Genomic DNA, 19744 nt, shown 5'->3' on the forward strand with positions numbered 1-19744 from the left:
TTAATTTTGACTATTGCCTAATATATAAAATCACTTTATTTTTAAACCTTGACTGGAAGATCTGCTTATCTTATGTTTTAGAGCTGTCAAGACAGTGCTTGGTCTATGAGGCATAGTCATTTTTATGTGGTCGTCAACACCATTTTCCCATTCCCTATTGGATTTCCTCATATTTTTATCGGCTTGTACATCAAATTTATTCTGTCTCTTATTATAAACTTTCAAAGTCTTTTCACATTCCTTTTTCGCTTTTTCTTTCATTGATTTTACTTTTTTCCTTGATAATACATACAAATTATTGAAATATTTGTTGATAATTAAAAATAAATATGAAATATAATATTGAGCTAAATTAACTGTACACAAAAAAAAGCATGAGAAGATATTTGAATAATGATAATATATCAAAACAGTAACATACTGAGATGAGGAAAGGTTTCAAGTGAGCAAATAAATAGCCTGATAGATGGGCAAAAGAAGTACTCAAATGGTAAACAAAAGGATACAGAAAAGTCAAAAGATATTTAATTTAGTTTAATTTAACTTATGAGTGTATGAAGAACCCAATATAAAGCTTTGTAAGATATGTGTACATAAATAAGAGAGAATCAGATATGTGAAAAAGTATGAAGTACTTGTCATTGATTTCCATTTTTGCCGCAGCAGTATCAAGGAATCGTAGAATATCTTCCCTATCATTGATCGCCGCTAGTTCCTGTGCCGTATGATTGTCGATGTCGGTTGCAAATAAATTCGCGCCAAAGTTCACCAGGAATGTGACGCATTCTTTATGTCCTCTGGCTGCAGCTAAATGTAGGGCCGTATTACCGAAGTGGTCGGATTTGTCCGGTTCACCCCTGAAATTGTCACTAATTTGATATCTCGAGCACGTAATATTCTAATTATTTCGGGGAGAAGTAATTATGTATTGAATGCTATTTATCTTATCTATATATTTTGTCGTTGGAATTTTCAATAGCGATATTGAAGGATTTTAATTGGAGATTTGTGTGAGTCGTCGTATAGAATATTATCTTGTATGTCATATAATGTCAGTTTTTTTTATTAATTTTACAATACATACATTGGATTGTATGTATATGCAAACTTGACTAAAAAAAGTATGTTTAATTTCTGTAATAGTTTATTATACTTTAATTTCTGTAATAATTTATTATACAATTATAATAACAAAATTTATTGTCAATAAAATCAAATTTAAGATATACATATGTGATGAATATAATAGAAGCACATACTTAGATATGTACATATATCATATCTTTGAACATATTTGGAGTGCAAAAATTATTATTTTTTATTTCCCAATACTATTAAACATTTAGTAGTCATTTGATTATCAGAATTATATATTATGCTAGCTGATATCGTTGGATGTCATTGGAGAAAATCTTTCTAACGGCTCCGAACCCTACAAAAACTCATCTACATGGTCAAAGTTAGGGTAAGATAAATACACATATATGTACAAATTTTAGTTTTTATAGACAGACTAGATTTGTCCAAACAAAATTACATATTAATTTTGTGCAATTTTTTTTGCATGTACGTATTCAGTAGCTAAAAATATTAAAATTAGAACTGATGAAGACAAAAGAAGCAGTTGTTTATTTATAACTTCTTCCCCCTTTTTTCATTTCACAATTATTATTATAATATTTATGTTAATTATACGTATATCTTGAACGAATATACGAATATATCTTGAACGTATATCTTGAACGAATATCTTGAACGAACGAACTTGAACGAACGAACAAAATCGGAAAATATTGCTGGGTATAATTATATCCAAAGAAAATCTTCAACATCTCAAAAATTTCAAATTAATTTATTGTTTAAATTTTGACTAGAACTTTTTAGAAATTAATTGTTAAGGATTTTTAATTCAAAAACAAAATATAATTTTTCATCTGACTTTCTGACTAAAAAATTCCGGGAAAATCAGTCAAAAATAAAATTAAGAAACCAGTATTAATACCCTCTGCCACAAAGAAGCCTGAGTGCATCCAAATTCCCTTCAAAAGATGCCCATAATGTTGGAGTCATCCCAGCTTCATCTCGATTGTTACAATCTTTCCTGTTGGCCTCTTTGAGTACGTCCAACAGGCCATCTTTGGCGGCTCTGAAATAAGAATATGCAAAAAAATTAAAGCGTTTTGACCTCGATTACCGAGTCCATCTTATGACATCAACATTGGCATCTTCAACTCTTCCTCTCACTACTCTGCAGCAAATCAACTTTCACTGCTCTAAATCCGATCCCTATTCTCCTAACGTGTAATCACAGGTTCAATTTGAAGCCTAAGAAAGTTGCACGCTTCCGTTGTGAAGAACGATTCGTCTCACATATCCAATTACACTTCAAAAAGAATACAACGGAAACAATTATTTTTATTGATTCTTCACAACAAAATTGTATCTATGAAGGTATAGTAATGGAATGGGTAATATTAAACTTTCTCCATATCGAATTGTAATAATTTCCACTAAAAATGTTCAATACCTAATCCGAATACGATACTTGATCGATTATATTAGAATCATTCTAATTTCAAACATCGTATGTCAGTTTATCTGTATATATTGTAATAAGAACAGTAGACAGGGGATTGCCGAATGTTGATAACATTGGATATACATACATATGTACATAGGATTAGTCATCGCTCAAGAGAAATATTTATGGTACTAAAACGTAATATAAAGCAGGAATTTTAAACATTTATAACTGTGATAAACTATTTTCATTTATAATTTACTGTAATGTATGAGTCATTATAATGAAGGAAATGAGGGTGTTTCGGATCAACGCCCTTGTTGAAAACTAGGAAGAGGGGAAATATGCTTGAGCTAATTCACCTGCTTGTTAAACATATCGGTTGATCAATTTCCATATACACAACAGTTCAGTCCTCTACGGAAAAATCAATTTGTGCATTAATTTTAAAAATGCATGTAATATGTAATTAATTTAATTAACATTCATTGAAATGACCTTTTGGTAATTAAAATCGTAGAATTATCACAAAAAACTTTTACAATGGGAAAAATTTTCAATGGAACGTCTAAATTTAGCCTTCAGCTGAAGGTGTTAACGTTTTGTTTTGTTTTTGGGAACAATGTCTGTGCCAATTCATTTTTCCTGTTGCACTTCTACATTTTCCCAATTTAGCTAAAAACTATGTAGTAATCAAATATTATATTATACTAAATTCTCATCAAATCATTGGAAGATTATCTATGATTAAATGGGATTAAAATTTTGAAAAGTGTTAATTTCCTTCGCAATAAATAATAAAGCTGTTGTAATAATTTCCTAGAAAAATGATTCTAAAGTAAAATATGCTCAAAACATCCGCTTCATTTAGAATCAAAACATACGTAATTCAAGCTTGAGCAAATTCGACAATATTTATAACAATTCAATATAAACTAAGTTTTTCATCGTTCAAGTAAGATAGACCACAGTAATTTATTGGTCATCTGTCATCTGTCTATTACTGTAATAGTATTACATATGTATGTTTATCAATTGGCCACTTATGTACCTATATAAAGTTGAAAATAAAGTAATTTCTACATATTAATAATGAACCATTGTACATATGTAGGTTCTCTTATTTTTAAATTTAAAATCATCAAGTGCCTAAATTGTCAAAGTGGAAAGCAGTCAATTTAAATTTAAATGTCAATATCATGTATTTATAATATTTTACGATATACATATATAATATATACACATAATGCAAAATTACAATTTTTTCAAACGAGAATTAAAACTATTTATCGTCCCTTTTTTAACTTTATTTATAGTTATTTTTTAAAATTGTTAAACAGATGTGGATTTGTAAAACTTAGTTTAAAAAAAAAATCATAAAAATGTTGTTTTTGACCGAAAATAGTTGGGTTGACGATATGTTAAAAATTGAACTAAAATTATCTAACCGGAAGTATCAGTACTACTTTTATGAAATACCAAACGTCGAATATCTTTTCTGATAATGCCAATCGTTTACCGATCTCCGTCGCTCTTTTATTGCAATTTACTATTAAATTTGTCAAATTCACCAATACTCATATGCGATTATCAACCAGCCGTATTGTATTAGCATTGACTAATATAGCGAAACAATTGATGTTTCGATAACTCGTCCACTTATCTGCGATAAGATATGAAATATAATATATATCTCACGAAAGAAACGCATACGCATTTTGGACAACAATGTATGCATTGAAAGTTATCGGGCCGAAAATTTTCACCTTTCCCCCGAATGTGAAACAATTAACAAATCAGATTTACACACGTGTTAAAAATATAATACAATCGTTGTATTATAAATGTGAACGTATATTATTATCTACATACTCACTTATGGAATCTATCCGTGCTCATTTTGTATTGAAAACTATGCCGAAGCCACCATTAAAAGTGTATCATTGTGCCGGTTGCTCACTGGCTCATTGCAGCAGAGCCAAGCCAGTCACAATAGCCGTTAAAACACTAGATTTCCTCGATACAGTCGCTGTCGATGATGCTGCAGGTCCTGAACTCGATTCGAAGCAGTCAGAAGACGAGGCAAATCGGTGTGAGCGTTGTTGTTGTTGTTGTGTTGGCGGTTCAACTGGATAACTGTTCTGTTGTAGCACAGCACCTGTCCGGTTCAGGTGAACCTCCCACTACTATTAAATATACTTGGGTCGGTGGCTCTCTCACACACCGCTCAAAAATGTGAGCGATAAAGTGGACAGGTGTGCTCAATCTCGATGAAAAATTATAAGCTAGAGTCTAACTATACAATGGTCTCGAATATTTCGAGTTTGAGTACTGTGTGATACGGCGTTGTAACTTTTTTTATTGCGAAGAGCAATTGCGGATAGTAATTTAATATGATAACTGATAACAGGGCAAAAAATGAATTAAAAACCTTCGAGGAAAATTTCTCTACGAGGAAACCTTCGAGAAAAAATGGTTAGGTTGGGTTAAGTTTTTTTATATCGGCTGCGTTTTTTGTTTTATCTCTTCTGATTCAATTATGTACATGTACGAAAATGATAAATCATCATCATAGAAAAGATTGTTGAATAGGTATTTGACTAATTTGAAATTTTTAACGGGTGTTAAATTTTAATTTTACTTTAAGATTAATTATAATTGCTCGTATAGTTTGTGAGTAAATTGTACAAATATGTACATATTTGTAATTTAATTTGAAAAAGAACATCTTACTACTGCCATCTATGTATTTATCTAAAAACTAAAAAGATTGTTTAGCGAAAATGTACAGCAACATATGCTACTAAATGTTTTTAAGTACAGTTGTTAATTCTTATTTGTAAATTGAAATATTTTAAATAAAAAACAAATGAAAATCTTTATTTAAAGAAAAAAAGCTTGGATTTGAATTGAAATTTGCCTCGGAGTAAAATTTGACTTATATATGTACTATTTTAAAATTTTATTATGATTAAAAATATGAAGTGGCTATCAAAATATATTTACATATAGTAATGAGCACAATATCAAATTTTTATATATCATTAGAAAAATAAAGAAGGAAAAACCCTTTCAGAAATGGTTTATATCCTGACTTATATAATAATTTTTTATAATTATCAATAGATGTCTCTAATTAATTGAAATGTTTAGAACGGATTTCAAATTTAATTAAATATTCATACACATGTATATTAAGTGTTTAACTAAGACCAACGAGTATCACATCAAATAGAAACAAAATCAATGTCAATACAAGTTTACCCTACATATTGTATAAACTAAATAAGGATAGAATACACACATGTCTATTTTTATACGGAAATCTCAAAAATTAATTAAAAAATCCCATTTACCCAAGTATACACATCAATTTTGAACAAATTTAATCGCGCTTATACCTACGTGTATCGGGTCCACACACTTGGCAGGTCCCCCGACGCCCGCTAATTGGAGTCGCTTCTCTCGCCAAGCAATTAATGCCAGAGGGAAAACAATATGTCCGCTAGGCTCGGTCTGGGCCCCTCCTCCCACACCCACCAGCATCACCATTCCAGAGGGATGGGAAGGGAACAGGCGGCACAGGAGCCTGCGCCCCAAAAACGATCCAAACCCACCTCCTAACACAGCCTACCCCTCGCTCGTTTTCATCAAACTTCCCTAATTATTCACAAACGTGTTCGTCGACCTTTACATACCTACACACCTACATAAATTCATACGTTCGAATTAAATTACATCGTTGCAAATATGAAAACTTCCGAATTTCCAAGCACACCGTGTAATATTGCACACAAGATTAATGATAGTCTATATTTTTTTCCTTTTACAAAATCCTCGTCATAAATCTAATAAGCCACTCTCAGGTATACACGGGCCGACCACAAAAGACTATTCGACTTAATTGAATTTCAGGTTTTGTTATTTTATGTATGTATTGTATGTATAACTTGACTCTTATAATTAACGTATTCTTTTACGGCTCAATAAAAACTCTTGCGTGTGTGTGTTTGCCGACTATGGGATTTTAAACAATATATTATTATTACACGTATCGTCGGCATGTACATAATGACAGTGTCATAATAGCAATAATCATTAAATTAATTAAACTATTCGTTTTATTGAATGCACGTAAGCGAGACGAATTATAGTGAGTTATCCGGTTCTAAATTAAATCGTCAACTCGATAATCTATTATTGAGTTTACGATTATGTAGAATGATGATATCGGTTGTAAAAGTTTATTTATTTATTTAGATTTAACACTGACAAATACATATACATATAATGTGGATATAGATATGTACATACATTTCGTACGCGATATTTTTATATGTGCGTTATATTTATATCTGTATATTATAATGTATAGTAGAAAATTTCAAATTGGAATTTAATATACATTGTTTTCTTTATTTATGGTCAAAATTTAAAAAAATCGTTCTCTCGTTCCCCGCCTTTTGCACGGAATCGCGACGTTTGATGTCTTTATTCGCACCTCGAAGCGCTCGAAGCACGAAACGCTGGAGGATTCTAGCCGCAATCGAGACTTGTATATATTGTTATAAAATTTCAAGTGGAAAATAAATAAAAGGCAATTTTGCTAATTGTTTTTTATAAGAGGAAAAAAAATACTATTATTTTTAAGTTTCACAACACTTTTCTCAAGGAAAGTTGTTTTGATCTTTAAATTGGAAAGATCTCAGATTGGAGTTTTATATTTTTGGATTCAAATTATAAATATCTCTTACAGAACTTGTTTTATCATGCTATTTTGGACTAAAACTCTACCAAAAATTGAAAAGCAATCACCAGAAACAAAATCTTTTGCCCATTCTACTACAAAAAATAGGCGAATAGTAATTAAAATAATTCGAATAAATAGTTGAAATTTGTGTTGTGGTGAAACTTAATACAGAGTGAAATATTCCACATTTCAACCATTGTGCATGTTTAGAATGTCGTTTTTAGTAAAATGTGCCGTGTTTATTTATTTTTTTAATGTTCTTATAATCGAATGTCTATCTAATCCACTGTAATTAATGTTATATAATATTAAATTTATTTATTTATACAGGTTACACCCATTTTTACTAACACGACATATGTATGTACATGTACATATGTATATTGTCAACATTTTACATATCTAAGTATTATTCAAAGCCAATTACAAACACCGATCATCAAACAATATTCCCGCATCATAGAGACATCTATGGGCAAATTTTTGCAACATTTTTAAATATCAACGAATTATGAGATGCTGTTAACTAATTTGAGAGAAATAGGAAAGGTTTGCCAATTTGTTGGAGCCGTTTCCAATTAAATCAGATAAATTGGCAAACTCTGAAAGGAAACGATCGACCTCGGAGTCACATGTTCAAGGTCTAAATAAACTAAACTAAGTATTTATTCAGATTTTAGGAAAGTATGCATTGAATAAAAACTCTCCCAGCCTCCCCCACTAATTATAGGCACGTCGAAAGCTCAAAGGGAGAGAGACAAAGCGATGCCTCGGTTCGATTTTGCAAGAAAGACAAAACACCCATACATAATTGTATGCTGCCCAAAAAGAAGACGAATGCTTAAATTGAAATTCGACACAAGTTTTGCACTTTTGTTTAAAAATGTCGAAACGATGCATTGTTTCGCAGATAATGATTTGCACGAAAATATTCAAATGACGACCGCTAGTGGTTATTTTTAACAAACTTCAAAGGGTTAACGCGTTGTAATGATATTGTAAAAAAAAGTGATACCATTTATTTATATGGGATAAAGTATTATTATTAGAACTATCGATAATAAAATCTTCGATTTGCCGAAGCGTAACATTTTCAATTATCGTATTATGTTTTGCCGATCGAATTTTTTACCCATATTGCCGATTCGTGCCAATTAAACGCTCTCGAGTGAGACAAAGCTATACGTAGTAAAAGCGCGTTGGAAAAAGACGGATATAATTTGTTAGTGTTTGCGCATTGATTGGTTGAGTCGGGTATTGGTTTTAATGTGCCATTCTTACCTTTCTGGGCGCGAGATAAATTAGTTTATTTTGTGGCGGTCGTCTTTTGCTTATTTATATATATGTATTGCGAATAGGGCTGCCACATTTCATTGTTATTATATCACAATTGAAATATGTTTACATACATATTAATTCGATTGAATATTAATTAGCCCGTATGTATGTAGATATGTCAAATACACATATGTATACTTCGTTCATGATTTTTAAATGCTTTTTATTATTACTAAATTATAATACATCTTATATTTATTTTAATAGCTACTAATCTACTGATCTTCATTTTCTATTTTACAATTTTATTTTTTTTGTTAGTATTTTTAGTATTATATTATTATAATATTAATGTTAAGTATAATAGGAAAACTAGAACAAAAATCTATATTCGTTCATGAACTTACTAGTTTGTTCATACACAAAACAAACTGACCAGTTATAGTGTACACAAAAGAACAAATTGAGCATCGAACTAGATTTTTTATGCATAAACTATTAGGCATAAGTTTAAGTATTCTCAATCGTTTGTCCTATCCTCTATGTATGTAAGAGTTGCAATATTTTTAATATTATTAAAAACAGGAATTATAGCAACATTGCAATGTGTTTTCCATAGGATTTCCCTTTAAAATACTTGGAGTTTTGATATCGCAAAGGTTTTGGCAGTTTGTATATAGAAATGAAGCTTTTGAATCCTGGAATTAGTTTTCATATTGAAATTAGGATAAATAGCATAATTATAGAGACAGGATTGAGTACCGAAAAAAATGAAAGATTATATCCGTCACTAAAAATTAGTTTGTTGGTAATGTTACAGTAAGAGTGTAAAGCTTGAATCAGTATTCACAGACTAGTAAGTGTATGCATAATCAAAATCACCCAGTAACAGTACACATGGGAGAATGAATGAACACGTTTACTAGTAAATTCATACACTAGCTATCCGTCAATGTTAACGAAATGAATAACAAGTTGACATTCTTAAAAAGTATACTAAACACTGGAAGAATGCGACATTATATCGTAGAACATATTATTAATGAACAAAATAAAATTTTACCTTACCTAACCTAACCCAAACTAACCTAAAATCGTTGGTAATACGAATGTACGTACGTAATAGTAAAACTTCTACAGTGAATTTAACCTTGTTAATTATTGTCTATTTCGTATCAATTCAACAATAAATTAGTTATTTGTATACAACCAATTATATTATTGTGCATAAAATTCATTTGAAGAGCACTAAAATTTAATTTATTAGCAGATTTACTAGTCCACAGCAGCAAATGCATGAATTTACGCGTCAGTGTATACGTTGTGTAGTAAGAGTATCTGCGGAATCTAGCGTCGTAAGCTTTAGCTAAAAACCAAAGCTAGTGTACACAGTTACTAGTCAGTGTATACTGATTCGAGATTTGAAGCTCTTACTGTAACAGTAATTATATCAATTCATTGACAGTTTAGAGTCGTCAATTCTAAAGGTAAAGTAATTGTTACTGTAAAAGGAACCCAACATGCGTTGTAATGCCACAATAAGAGTGCGAGGTAGGCGTGGCGCGATTATTGTCACACTCGGGTCACTCGTATTACTTTCGCGTCAGTAAAATCGTAATTATGAATATTACTATTAAGAAGTTTTTTCCCGTTTTTTTTTCACAGCAATCTTCCCGGATATGCATACAACAAATTCTGAAAGTTTCATTGTAATCGGTTCAGTGGTTTAGGAGCCTATTCGAGACACACAGACAGACAGAAATTAATTTTTATATATATAGATATAATCATCATATCCTTCAAATAATACTAGAATACTCGAACAATAAAATGACACTACGTTAATTATACTCATTAGACACGACCTGTTCTCTCATTGGTTGATTCGTACTATGAGCTCGTATTCCATTGGTCGAAGCTAATTTAGACTATTTTTTCATTGGTCAGATTCGTTCCGACGAGTACACTGGTATAGTTGAACTAATTTTATTATTTTTATTTTATTAATTTTATAAAGTATTGTTGTTAACCCTTATAACGCGCCGCTTATATTGTTATTGGCCATTGTCGGCCTGAGGAGTTGTTTATTAACCGCTCAAAGGATTAACGTAAACTGTTAAACGCATCATTTCAACAAAATCATACTCTCAATCTTTTCCCTCTCGCAATTGTCTCAAAAACGGTTCTCATAATTAAGGATTTGACGAATTAAAGTACATATGTATTCAATATAAGATGGATTTATTTATTTAATTCTCGCAGTAAGCATAGCACGTGCCTTTGTAAGTTTCGTGATAAGATGTATTATGAGCTCGCGCTTATTAGCACGCAACTTGAATTAATTAAGGCAGCCAAAAACCAGGCAAACATGATTTCATTCTTCTGTTCGAATTTAGAGCTCTATTTGCAGGTTTTTTTACACGCTAAAAAGAAGGCGAACTAATAAATAAAATAATTCAGGTAGCTCGAATCGCGCGGTTGAGTTTTGAATCGATTGATTTTTTTTGATGTTGTTAGAATTTTAATTTGAAAGTTGTAATAAATAGTCTGTTAATTAAATAATGTTAATGTCGTGTGGGTATCCATTGAGTTTGATTTGATGTGTTAAAAATTGTATTAATAATTTCCGACGGTTTTGATAGTATAATTTACAATTTTTATGTGTGAACGATCATTCAATTGAGTTGTCACTTTTTTTTTGTTAAGAAGTTGAGTTTAATTTCCGGTTGCTTGTAAACGTACATATGTACGTATTCTCAATCAAATTACCGGAAACAATTAACAATATAACATATTATATTTACAGTTTTGACGAAAGTCTTTTTATCTAGGATTGATGAGACCTAATGCTAAAAAAGTTAATATTTATACCAAATTTCGGTATAAATATTCGATATGATTGGATATATGCAGGGCTTTTTTTTTAAAACAAAGGTGCCGGGACTTACTTCTTGTCAAGTTTTTTTTATTGGAAAAGATTATATTAAAATTGTATTACATAGAATATTCATTTGAAACATAAAAAATGCTGAGACAAAAAGGTTCCGGAACAACATTCCACCGCGTTACATGGAAAAAAATCCCTTTGATATATGTACATATATACATACATACATATGTATCTTCAAATAACTTTTTTTAATTTTAGCAGTAACTTTTACTTTTTTATAGGGAGAACATATATTCAGGCTAACAATTTCAACTTAAAAATTTTAATTGGCATGATAACCAGACTTAGGCAGCTACGATAGCTATAAAGCAAGAGAGCAAAAAAAAAATTTGACATAATGGTCAAGAGACAGTAATGGACAATAGTGAACCATATTTTGTGGGTAAAAATCATCCTGGCTGACTAAGTCTGATAATGACATATTGAGTTAATTAATTTTAATTACATTAATTATTTTTTAAAATTAATTAGTTTTTAAAAAGCTATAGACATAATTTCTGCCTTATATCCGGCATTCTATAGCTTCACATGATAAATCTATCAGATCTATCCACCTTATCATATTCATTTACAGCCATTCACCATCCATTACTGGATGAAGGTCTCTTTAACCCGTTTCTATTTGTCTCTGTTTTGCGCAATTCTCATCCATCTCACCCCACATTTTTTTCTAATTTCATCCACCCATCTTCCTTGCGGTCGTCCTTTCACCCTTTTACATTCTCTCAGGTGCCATTCCAGCACTTATCTTGCTCCCCTTTCGTCCATTTTTCTAGCTACGTGACCCACCCATCACCATTTCAATATCTTCACTATCTCCACTATATCTATTACCCTTGTCATACTTCTCATTCACGTATTGCGTTTTTAATCTCTCATTGTTTTGCCGAGCATACAGCATTCCAGACTTATTTTTGTGCATTGGGCTTTGTGCTACATCTTGTTGTTCAATGTCCAAGTTTCACATACATACGACATCAATGGTAAATCACGTTGATCGAAGATCTTTTTCTTCTGGCACATACATACATACATATACCGATGGTGAAAATGATGTTGAAAAAAGAAATCTACTCACCCTATAATATAAAAATCATACATATAATTTTATTTTTCAAAAATACAAATTACACTAAAAACCTTTGTAAATAAAAAATAAAAAAATCCCACAATCTCAAAATACAATATTTAACATTCTTTATTCCGATAATTCCAACAACCCCGTTCAACTTATGTATCTTCGAATAATGGCTATTCATTATTGTATAATATTATATTATTCACGAACATATATAAGGTACTAACCACATGCAAAAGATTCGAGAACAACCAATTTAAACACAAGACGAAGCATTCTTCTATTTACAACATAATTATAAGGCCAACGTCATTTTCGCTACTCGTGCAACACTTTACTTGCATACATTGTATCGAACAAAAGTAAAACACTTTCGAATCAATTGGTACCATTACCGACACGCAACGAGATGCAATTGCATCCAGACCGACCTGTAATCAATTGAAACCTTATAATTTATACGTAACAAGTATAGTAACTATTGGATCACTCAACTAAATGAGACGACGACGACTCTTTGTGTTCATCTAAATATCCTATGGAAGTGATCACTGGTCAGTATGATCCTTGAGTCATAATTTAGCAGCTCACTGCTTGCTGTTGAAAGACCACTGCGATCAGTGACAAGAGTGACACCAGAACATAATCGCCAATCAGACTTGAGCTTCGGTCCGAAAAAATTAATTATACGCGAATTAGCGTCCACACGAAACGTGTTCGCCCGCCAAAATGCGATAATAATAACGTTGTTATCTGTCAAGAGGATTTGTTACACACGTTTTTATTTCGAAATTGACTGCGACCGTGGTAGACGAACACGGTACCATACGCCGACGAATCGTCTCGCCGATTTTGGTCTTTACGGCACGTGTGAATAGGGGCGAGTGTCGCGTGGCGTGTGTGAGTTTTGCGGTGTTGTCTCGCGTCTCTTCACAATAATATAGTTGTACCGAAACGGGCCATTTTTCATTTTTTAATATGCACCTTTTCCGAGGAGGGATACTCGCTTATGTATTAGGTCTTAATGTGCATGAGTCGCTCGGGTGCATCACTGCATATCTTGGGAATACTATGCGATGCATTTTTGGCAATTCTCAATCATGTATATGCGAAAACTATTCAGGTTTTATACATTAGTATCTACATACAATTGCATGTAAATATGTTTTTCAAAATCAAAATGGCGTAAAACAAAATAATAATATACAAAACAAATGAATTAATAAAAATTAGCCTTTAGTAAATATGTACATATGTATGAAATATAATAAACATAGTATATAAACTTGTATTGATAGACATCATGTAAACAACTATAGTGATAGCTATCAGTAAAACATTCTGCTTGACAGAATCTTGAATAGTTAACATTTGGACAATACATTCACATCGATCGACTCCTGTTAGAGATGATTTTATCTCACTGTCGAAATGAAATCATATAAAATTGCCACTACCAAATCATTATTCTATATTTTAATAATTTGCACAATTTCTTTGTTGTAACCAAGGCTGACGAAAGAGAGGGGAAGGGGATATATTCCAGGGTGGGCGTGATATTTGAAGGGCCCCGTTTATGGAGAAAATCATAAGAATATATATGATACATATGTATATTAAAATAACTAATTGAAAACTGATCGCAAACAACAAAAATCAACTGAGGGGTCATGGGCTCAATCCTTGACCCCTGTATTATATTAACCAGCAGCATAGACTAGTGGTAAGCATATAATTCTTTCGAACAAAGTGGTCACGGGTTCGATTCCCACTGGTTGCTGCTAGCCAGACCTTGGATATACCTATGTGACTCCAGATCTATCGCTTCCTATCAGAGTTTACCAATTTATCAGATTTTCATTGAACCGGTACTTACAAATTGGCATGCTTATCCTGTATCGCAAAAAAAAGAGTTATTCAGAATCTCGTGTTACTTTATTTTTAATTAAAATTTATATTTACCATGGTGCCATTACTGATTTTGTCCGAAGGCAACACCTATGACCAAATTTGTACATATGAACTTTATTATAAATTTGAAATTATATTTAAATACTGGTGACAAATGAGGGTAGGTTATCAATTTGTTTGGAACCGTTTCAACAATAAAATCAGATACATTGGCAAACTCTGATAGGAAACGTTCGACCTGGAGTCACATATCCAAGGTATCGCCAGCAGCAACCAGTGGGAATCGAACCCGTGACCACTTCGTTCGAAAGCATTACATGCTAAGCACTAGTCCATGTTGCTGGTTAATATGATGTATATATGTAAGAAAAAACTCCCTCGACTACTTCGATTGGATACTTCCTATTACATTTAAGAAATATATTATACTTATTACTTTTGTAAGTACATATATTTTTTCAAAAACACTATTGCACAGTAAAAAGTGTATTTTTTGATCAAAGTGAAGTATTCTATCGCCATTAAAAATAAGACAATTAATAAAAAATGTACGGAGTCAATTGTTAGCAGCTATGAACCCCTCGCGTTGTCTCGTTTACAGACTGTGAACCGAACAACGTAAAGGTGTGCTCACACTCGCCCGAAATGATATTACACACACATAAAATATAAATACATATAAAAAATAATAAATAAACACGAAATGGAAAATAAAAAGTGTGTGAGGTGAAAAGGCACCGCAGTGGTACGGAGGAAGGCTATGCGCCTCTATTGGAGGGCGATAATGCCTATGATTTATGAGGCGAAATGTGTCGCCCCCTGGGGTGAAAAAAGGGATCCTCGCGCTCTCCGATGATAATTTCATTTCTGTATTAACTCCTTGGGATTGCCGCCAGTCATCTGCTCCACCCGAGGTACAGTCAATATCCACCGTGAAAAATAATAGCCATATTCCGAGCGATTGAAATTACACCGATTTTTTCCCCTCCGGATTAATCGATAGTCGTAGATTTGATTCGAATCGAATCGTTCATGAGTTCGGAATAAGCGTGCAATGTCAATACCATTTAGTATAGTCGGCTCGCATACTATTGGCTTTTTCATTGAATCGTTCAAAAGCTGCAAAGCTCAATGGGCATATGTAAGTCAATGGGCATAGTAGAGAATGGTTCAAATCAATAAGCAGATAATTATGTTTTTGCATGTTAAAGTAGATACCTATATGTTGATAACACGCGCGGTTGCGTGTCAACTGTTTAAAAGAAAATCTAAATGAGGGTACTTTAGACGTGTTGACATTAAAATTTCAATTGTTGTGAGATGGTTATAAATATTTGTAATTCGCTTATAGTCTGCTTATACAGTGGTACGACCCAATGCGATTCTAAAGGCAATGCATTATTGACAACTTTAATTGACTTTATGTTCTTCATAATAATAGTCACTCCAGAATAATCTGATCTACCGTGTGTACCTCCTTATAAAAGACAAGTTGCACACCACAGCTTCCCCCGATCCATTTATGTATCTTTTATCTAGGCACGTCAAGGTCTACCATGGCGAGTCTATTGTTCTGTGAGAACTACAGCGTATCCTTTGTTCGGGCACTCACTGAGTAGTCACCGGAGCCTGAGGGGGCCGTGTATTGTTCAAAGGTTGTAAATGCATTGTTAAAGGTTTGCCGAACAATAGATAGCACTGTGACTATCCTACCTCTATCACTGAGTCCCAATAACCTAATCCGGGGTATCTATTGTTCACCCACGAATGCACTTAGACAGTGGATACTCTCTCTCATGTTCCCACGTTAAATTATTATAAATGTTACAGTACAAGTATTCACTCCGGTTCGTTCTTGAACATACTAGTTTGTTCATACACGAACTATTGGTTTTAGTTTAAGTGCTAACAGTCAAAATCTATCTTAAAATGGACTCACCAGGTGTCGCTCTAAACTTTTAGCTATCTAAACATTTGACATGTCAAAACATATTTAAAATGAAAATCCTATGGAAATTACTTAACAACGTTGCCTTAATTCCGGTTTTTGCTAATATTTAAAATATAACAACCCAGGGTAAGCATATATACATATGTACATACAGGTTGAGACAAACGATTGAGAATACTTATTTCTATTAGTTTCTGCATGAACAAACTGGCTCGTCAATTTGTTCTTTTGTGCACAAAATAACTGGCTAGATCGATTCGAGTATGAACAAACTAATATGTTCACGAACAAATGAAATGTACAATAGAACTGTAACATTTACAAGTTATTATAAATAAAAGTGCTGTAAAAATCAATAGGAGAACTAGAAAAAAAATTTGAATTGATTGTGTCTAAAAATGGCTGTTTGGACACGGATTTTTCCCTAGACGGAAGAAATTCAAAATTTTTTTAATTAAAAAATTCGATTTAACTGTCGTACGTGTTAGGTATGATAAATTTAACATCGTATAAATAATATAAATTTAAGATTTTACATACATACATGAAAACGGAGCTGCCGGGAGCAAATCCGGGCCTAGGGAAGGATAATAATTCTTTCTAAGGATAAAGAGACTTTCAAACTTGTTAAATAATTATCATAAAATGTATAATCACGACATTAGAATATTTAAATTTTCAAAAGAAAATTCTTTTTTTTTATATAAAAAAAAATGAATAAAGATTTCAATGAGGTATACCCAGCGGGTTACTTGCGGTCGATTTTTAATTAGTTTTTAAACATCTTGTTCTACAGAATCGGAATCCTTAAAATAGCCATGAGAATTCGTCCCCCCCCCCCACACCTCGTCAGCCCTGTATACAAGTAATGTAAAAATATACATATATTATTGTGTTAACGTTCAAATACCGTATACGTATTACAATATGATACACATATCGTCTAAATTTTCTAATTACATGCATCGTTGGGTATACGTTTTACACCTAACCTTATATGGATACGACTGCAGTTTATTACAATGATCGAGGACGCTGCCAATTTATTCCGAGCGCACTGTACAGAATCGATCCGGCGGTGTGAAAGAAAACCGCGATTATAATAGGCGGCTATGCTCACCGCGAGAAATTCGTATACGATTATAAGTCATTATCTCGTTCGGCGGCTTCCGGTATTGAGATGAATAAAAAATACGAAACCACACCAATTTTTCTGTAATAATTTCTGACTGCGCTCACTTAACGCTGATATCTTATTATACGCGCGTCTCTTCCGAAGAGAGGTCTTAGAACGCCCGTACACATTTATATGTATGCGTTTTATTTTTATTTTTATTCTTTCGGCGTTATTTATCGCCGCGCTCGGTCGAGTTAACTCAAAATACTGGCCGGGTTAAATGATGACATATTAATAATTTTGTGGGACCAGACGGCCTGCCACCATCGTAATTAGATTTTCAACTTAATTGATTTCGGTGCCCTTTTCGGGGCACTGGCCCGTTTTTTACCCCGCTCCGTTATTATAATATGATAATTATTTATCGCTTTAGTCGAGGTGTTGTGCGAGAACAGTGGGGTTCGAGTGCGAAACTCGCATTGATATTATCTGAAGTGTCGCATAATAGGTGTGATTAAAAATGATTGCGCAATAAAGTGGTCCGAAATGCATCACTTTATTTGAAATTATTTTAATTCCACCAAGTCGAAATATTTTACAAATTACTTTTACACTAGAATCTTTGAAAATTCACCAGTAAAAATATTTTGTAATTGTGATTTTAAATATTAAATTTAAAGCAATTAGTTAATCCGTTTACTGGACTAAATATTATAAATATATGTATTGATTTATTTTTATCATTTTTTTTTGTAAATAGTATTTTGTTTAATAAAATTAATATATTTGAAAAATTATCATTTGTTTATACCAAATAAATGTCATCTAAAAGTGTTTTGAATTTAAATTTCTTGATTCAAATTGATAACTCAAAAGTCAAAAGGTATAAAAAGTGAAACAAACTTATTTATTTTGGTATAATTTTTAATGCAATGTTTTCAACTGAATTTTAGACAAAAAGGTTACTGTAATGATTACAAATAGCGCCTATTTTTATAAAATGATCACCCCTTTTAATTATAAAACGACGAAGTTGAAAAATAATATTTTTTGAATTTTTTGACTGTTATACAAAATCCAACAGTATATTTTCACGTATTTTCAACAATTTAAATGTTTAATTGTGATTAACTATTATTATTTCCGTAGGCTAAGGGTTGTAACGCTATAATATAAGACTATCGCATTACAAAAATGTATTAAACTCTCTCTCATTCTTGATATTAAAATCCATAAATAAAAATAATAAAGAATAATTAACATTCACCAGTCATTTCGAGCATGCACTACGAACGTTTAAATTCAACAGTACTTTGTAATTATATTGACGTTTATTATTAAGGTCATATACAATGATATATACTTAATGAACTTAAAAATGTTAAAACTGTGCATAATTAAACGAATAAATTCACACACAGTTCCAGTGAATGTGTTTACGGCAGTTAAAACTTTATATGCACTTACCCGAAACAGTTTTGTTAACAGATTCACACAACCATCTATCATTTTTTAACGTTTTTGATTTTGTACATGTGTATGTGTGAATGTCTTATAATATTTTAAGACGGCACGATATAAATCCAGTTCTTATTCGACGGTGTTAAACGCTAAATAAGCTCGGATCTCGGTCCTTGTCCCTTTCAGGTCCCAAATACCCCATAAATAACCCGTTGTTATATTCAATTCTGAAATCCGTTGTGAGATAGGTGTTAAATAAATTAAACGGGTTACATTCAACACAGGTGTGTGCTTGTGGCCATCACAATCAGGAACAGGTAGTGAGGAAACTGAGAAAATCTCCAGCGCACACCACATAAATAGCTTATTTCTATAATGTTTCAATAGCGGTGGGGCCTGTTTATTTAAACCAAATTTTGATAATGAATTATTGAAATTTTTTAATATTTCTTATTTTATGTACCCATTGCAAGATGAAGGCTCCTCTAATACGTTTCAATTAGTCTCTCTTTTGAAAAATTCTCATCTATCTCACCCTACACATTTCATATACCCATCTTCCTTTTACTCTTTTACATTCTCTCGGGTACCATCTCAGCACTTATTTTGTCCACTTTTCGTCTCTCACTGTAGCTACTTGACCCACCCATCGCCATTTCAATCTCTCCACTCTTCCACTACCCTATTAACTACCCTTGTCATACTTCTCAGCCACGTGTTCCGCTGC

At 32.2% G+C, this 19744-nt stretch overlaps 1 protein-coding gene across 2 annotated transcripts in view; it reads right to left on the reverse strand.

Annotated features, from left to right (window-relative positions):
* Positions 1-19744, reverse strand: part of Sans (SAM_USH1G_HARP domain-containing protein Sans) — a 54388-nt gene that overhangs the window by 2595 nt on the left and 32049 nt on the right. The window contains exons 1-4 of one of the 2 annotated variants that reach the window (XM_077444193.1): positions 4398-4730; positions 2003-2146; positions 636-857; positions 48-277 (exon numbers count right to left, since the gene is read on the reverse strand). In XM_077444193.1, coding sequence (XP_077300319.1) covers positions 48-277; positions 636-857; positions 2003-2146; positions 4398-4420 — 619 coding nt within the window. In that variant the 5' untranslated portion in view covers positions 4421-4730. Of the gene's footprint in view, positions 1-47; positions 278-635; positions 858-2002; positions 2147-4397; positions 4731-19744 lie in introns of those variants that run through there. The other variant, XM_077444192.1, reaches the window with a different exon arrangement.

The sequence above is a fragment of the Arctopsyche grandis genome, chromosome 13 (assembly GCF_051622035.1).
Source record: "Arctopsyche grandis isolate Sample6627 chromosome 13, ASM5162203v2, whole genome shotgun sequence".
Classification (NCBI taxonomy): domain Eukaryota; kingdom Metazoa; phylum Arthropoda; class Insecta; order Trichoptera; family Hydropsychidae; genus Arctopsyche; species Arctopsyche grandis.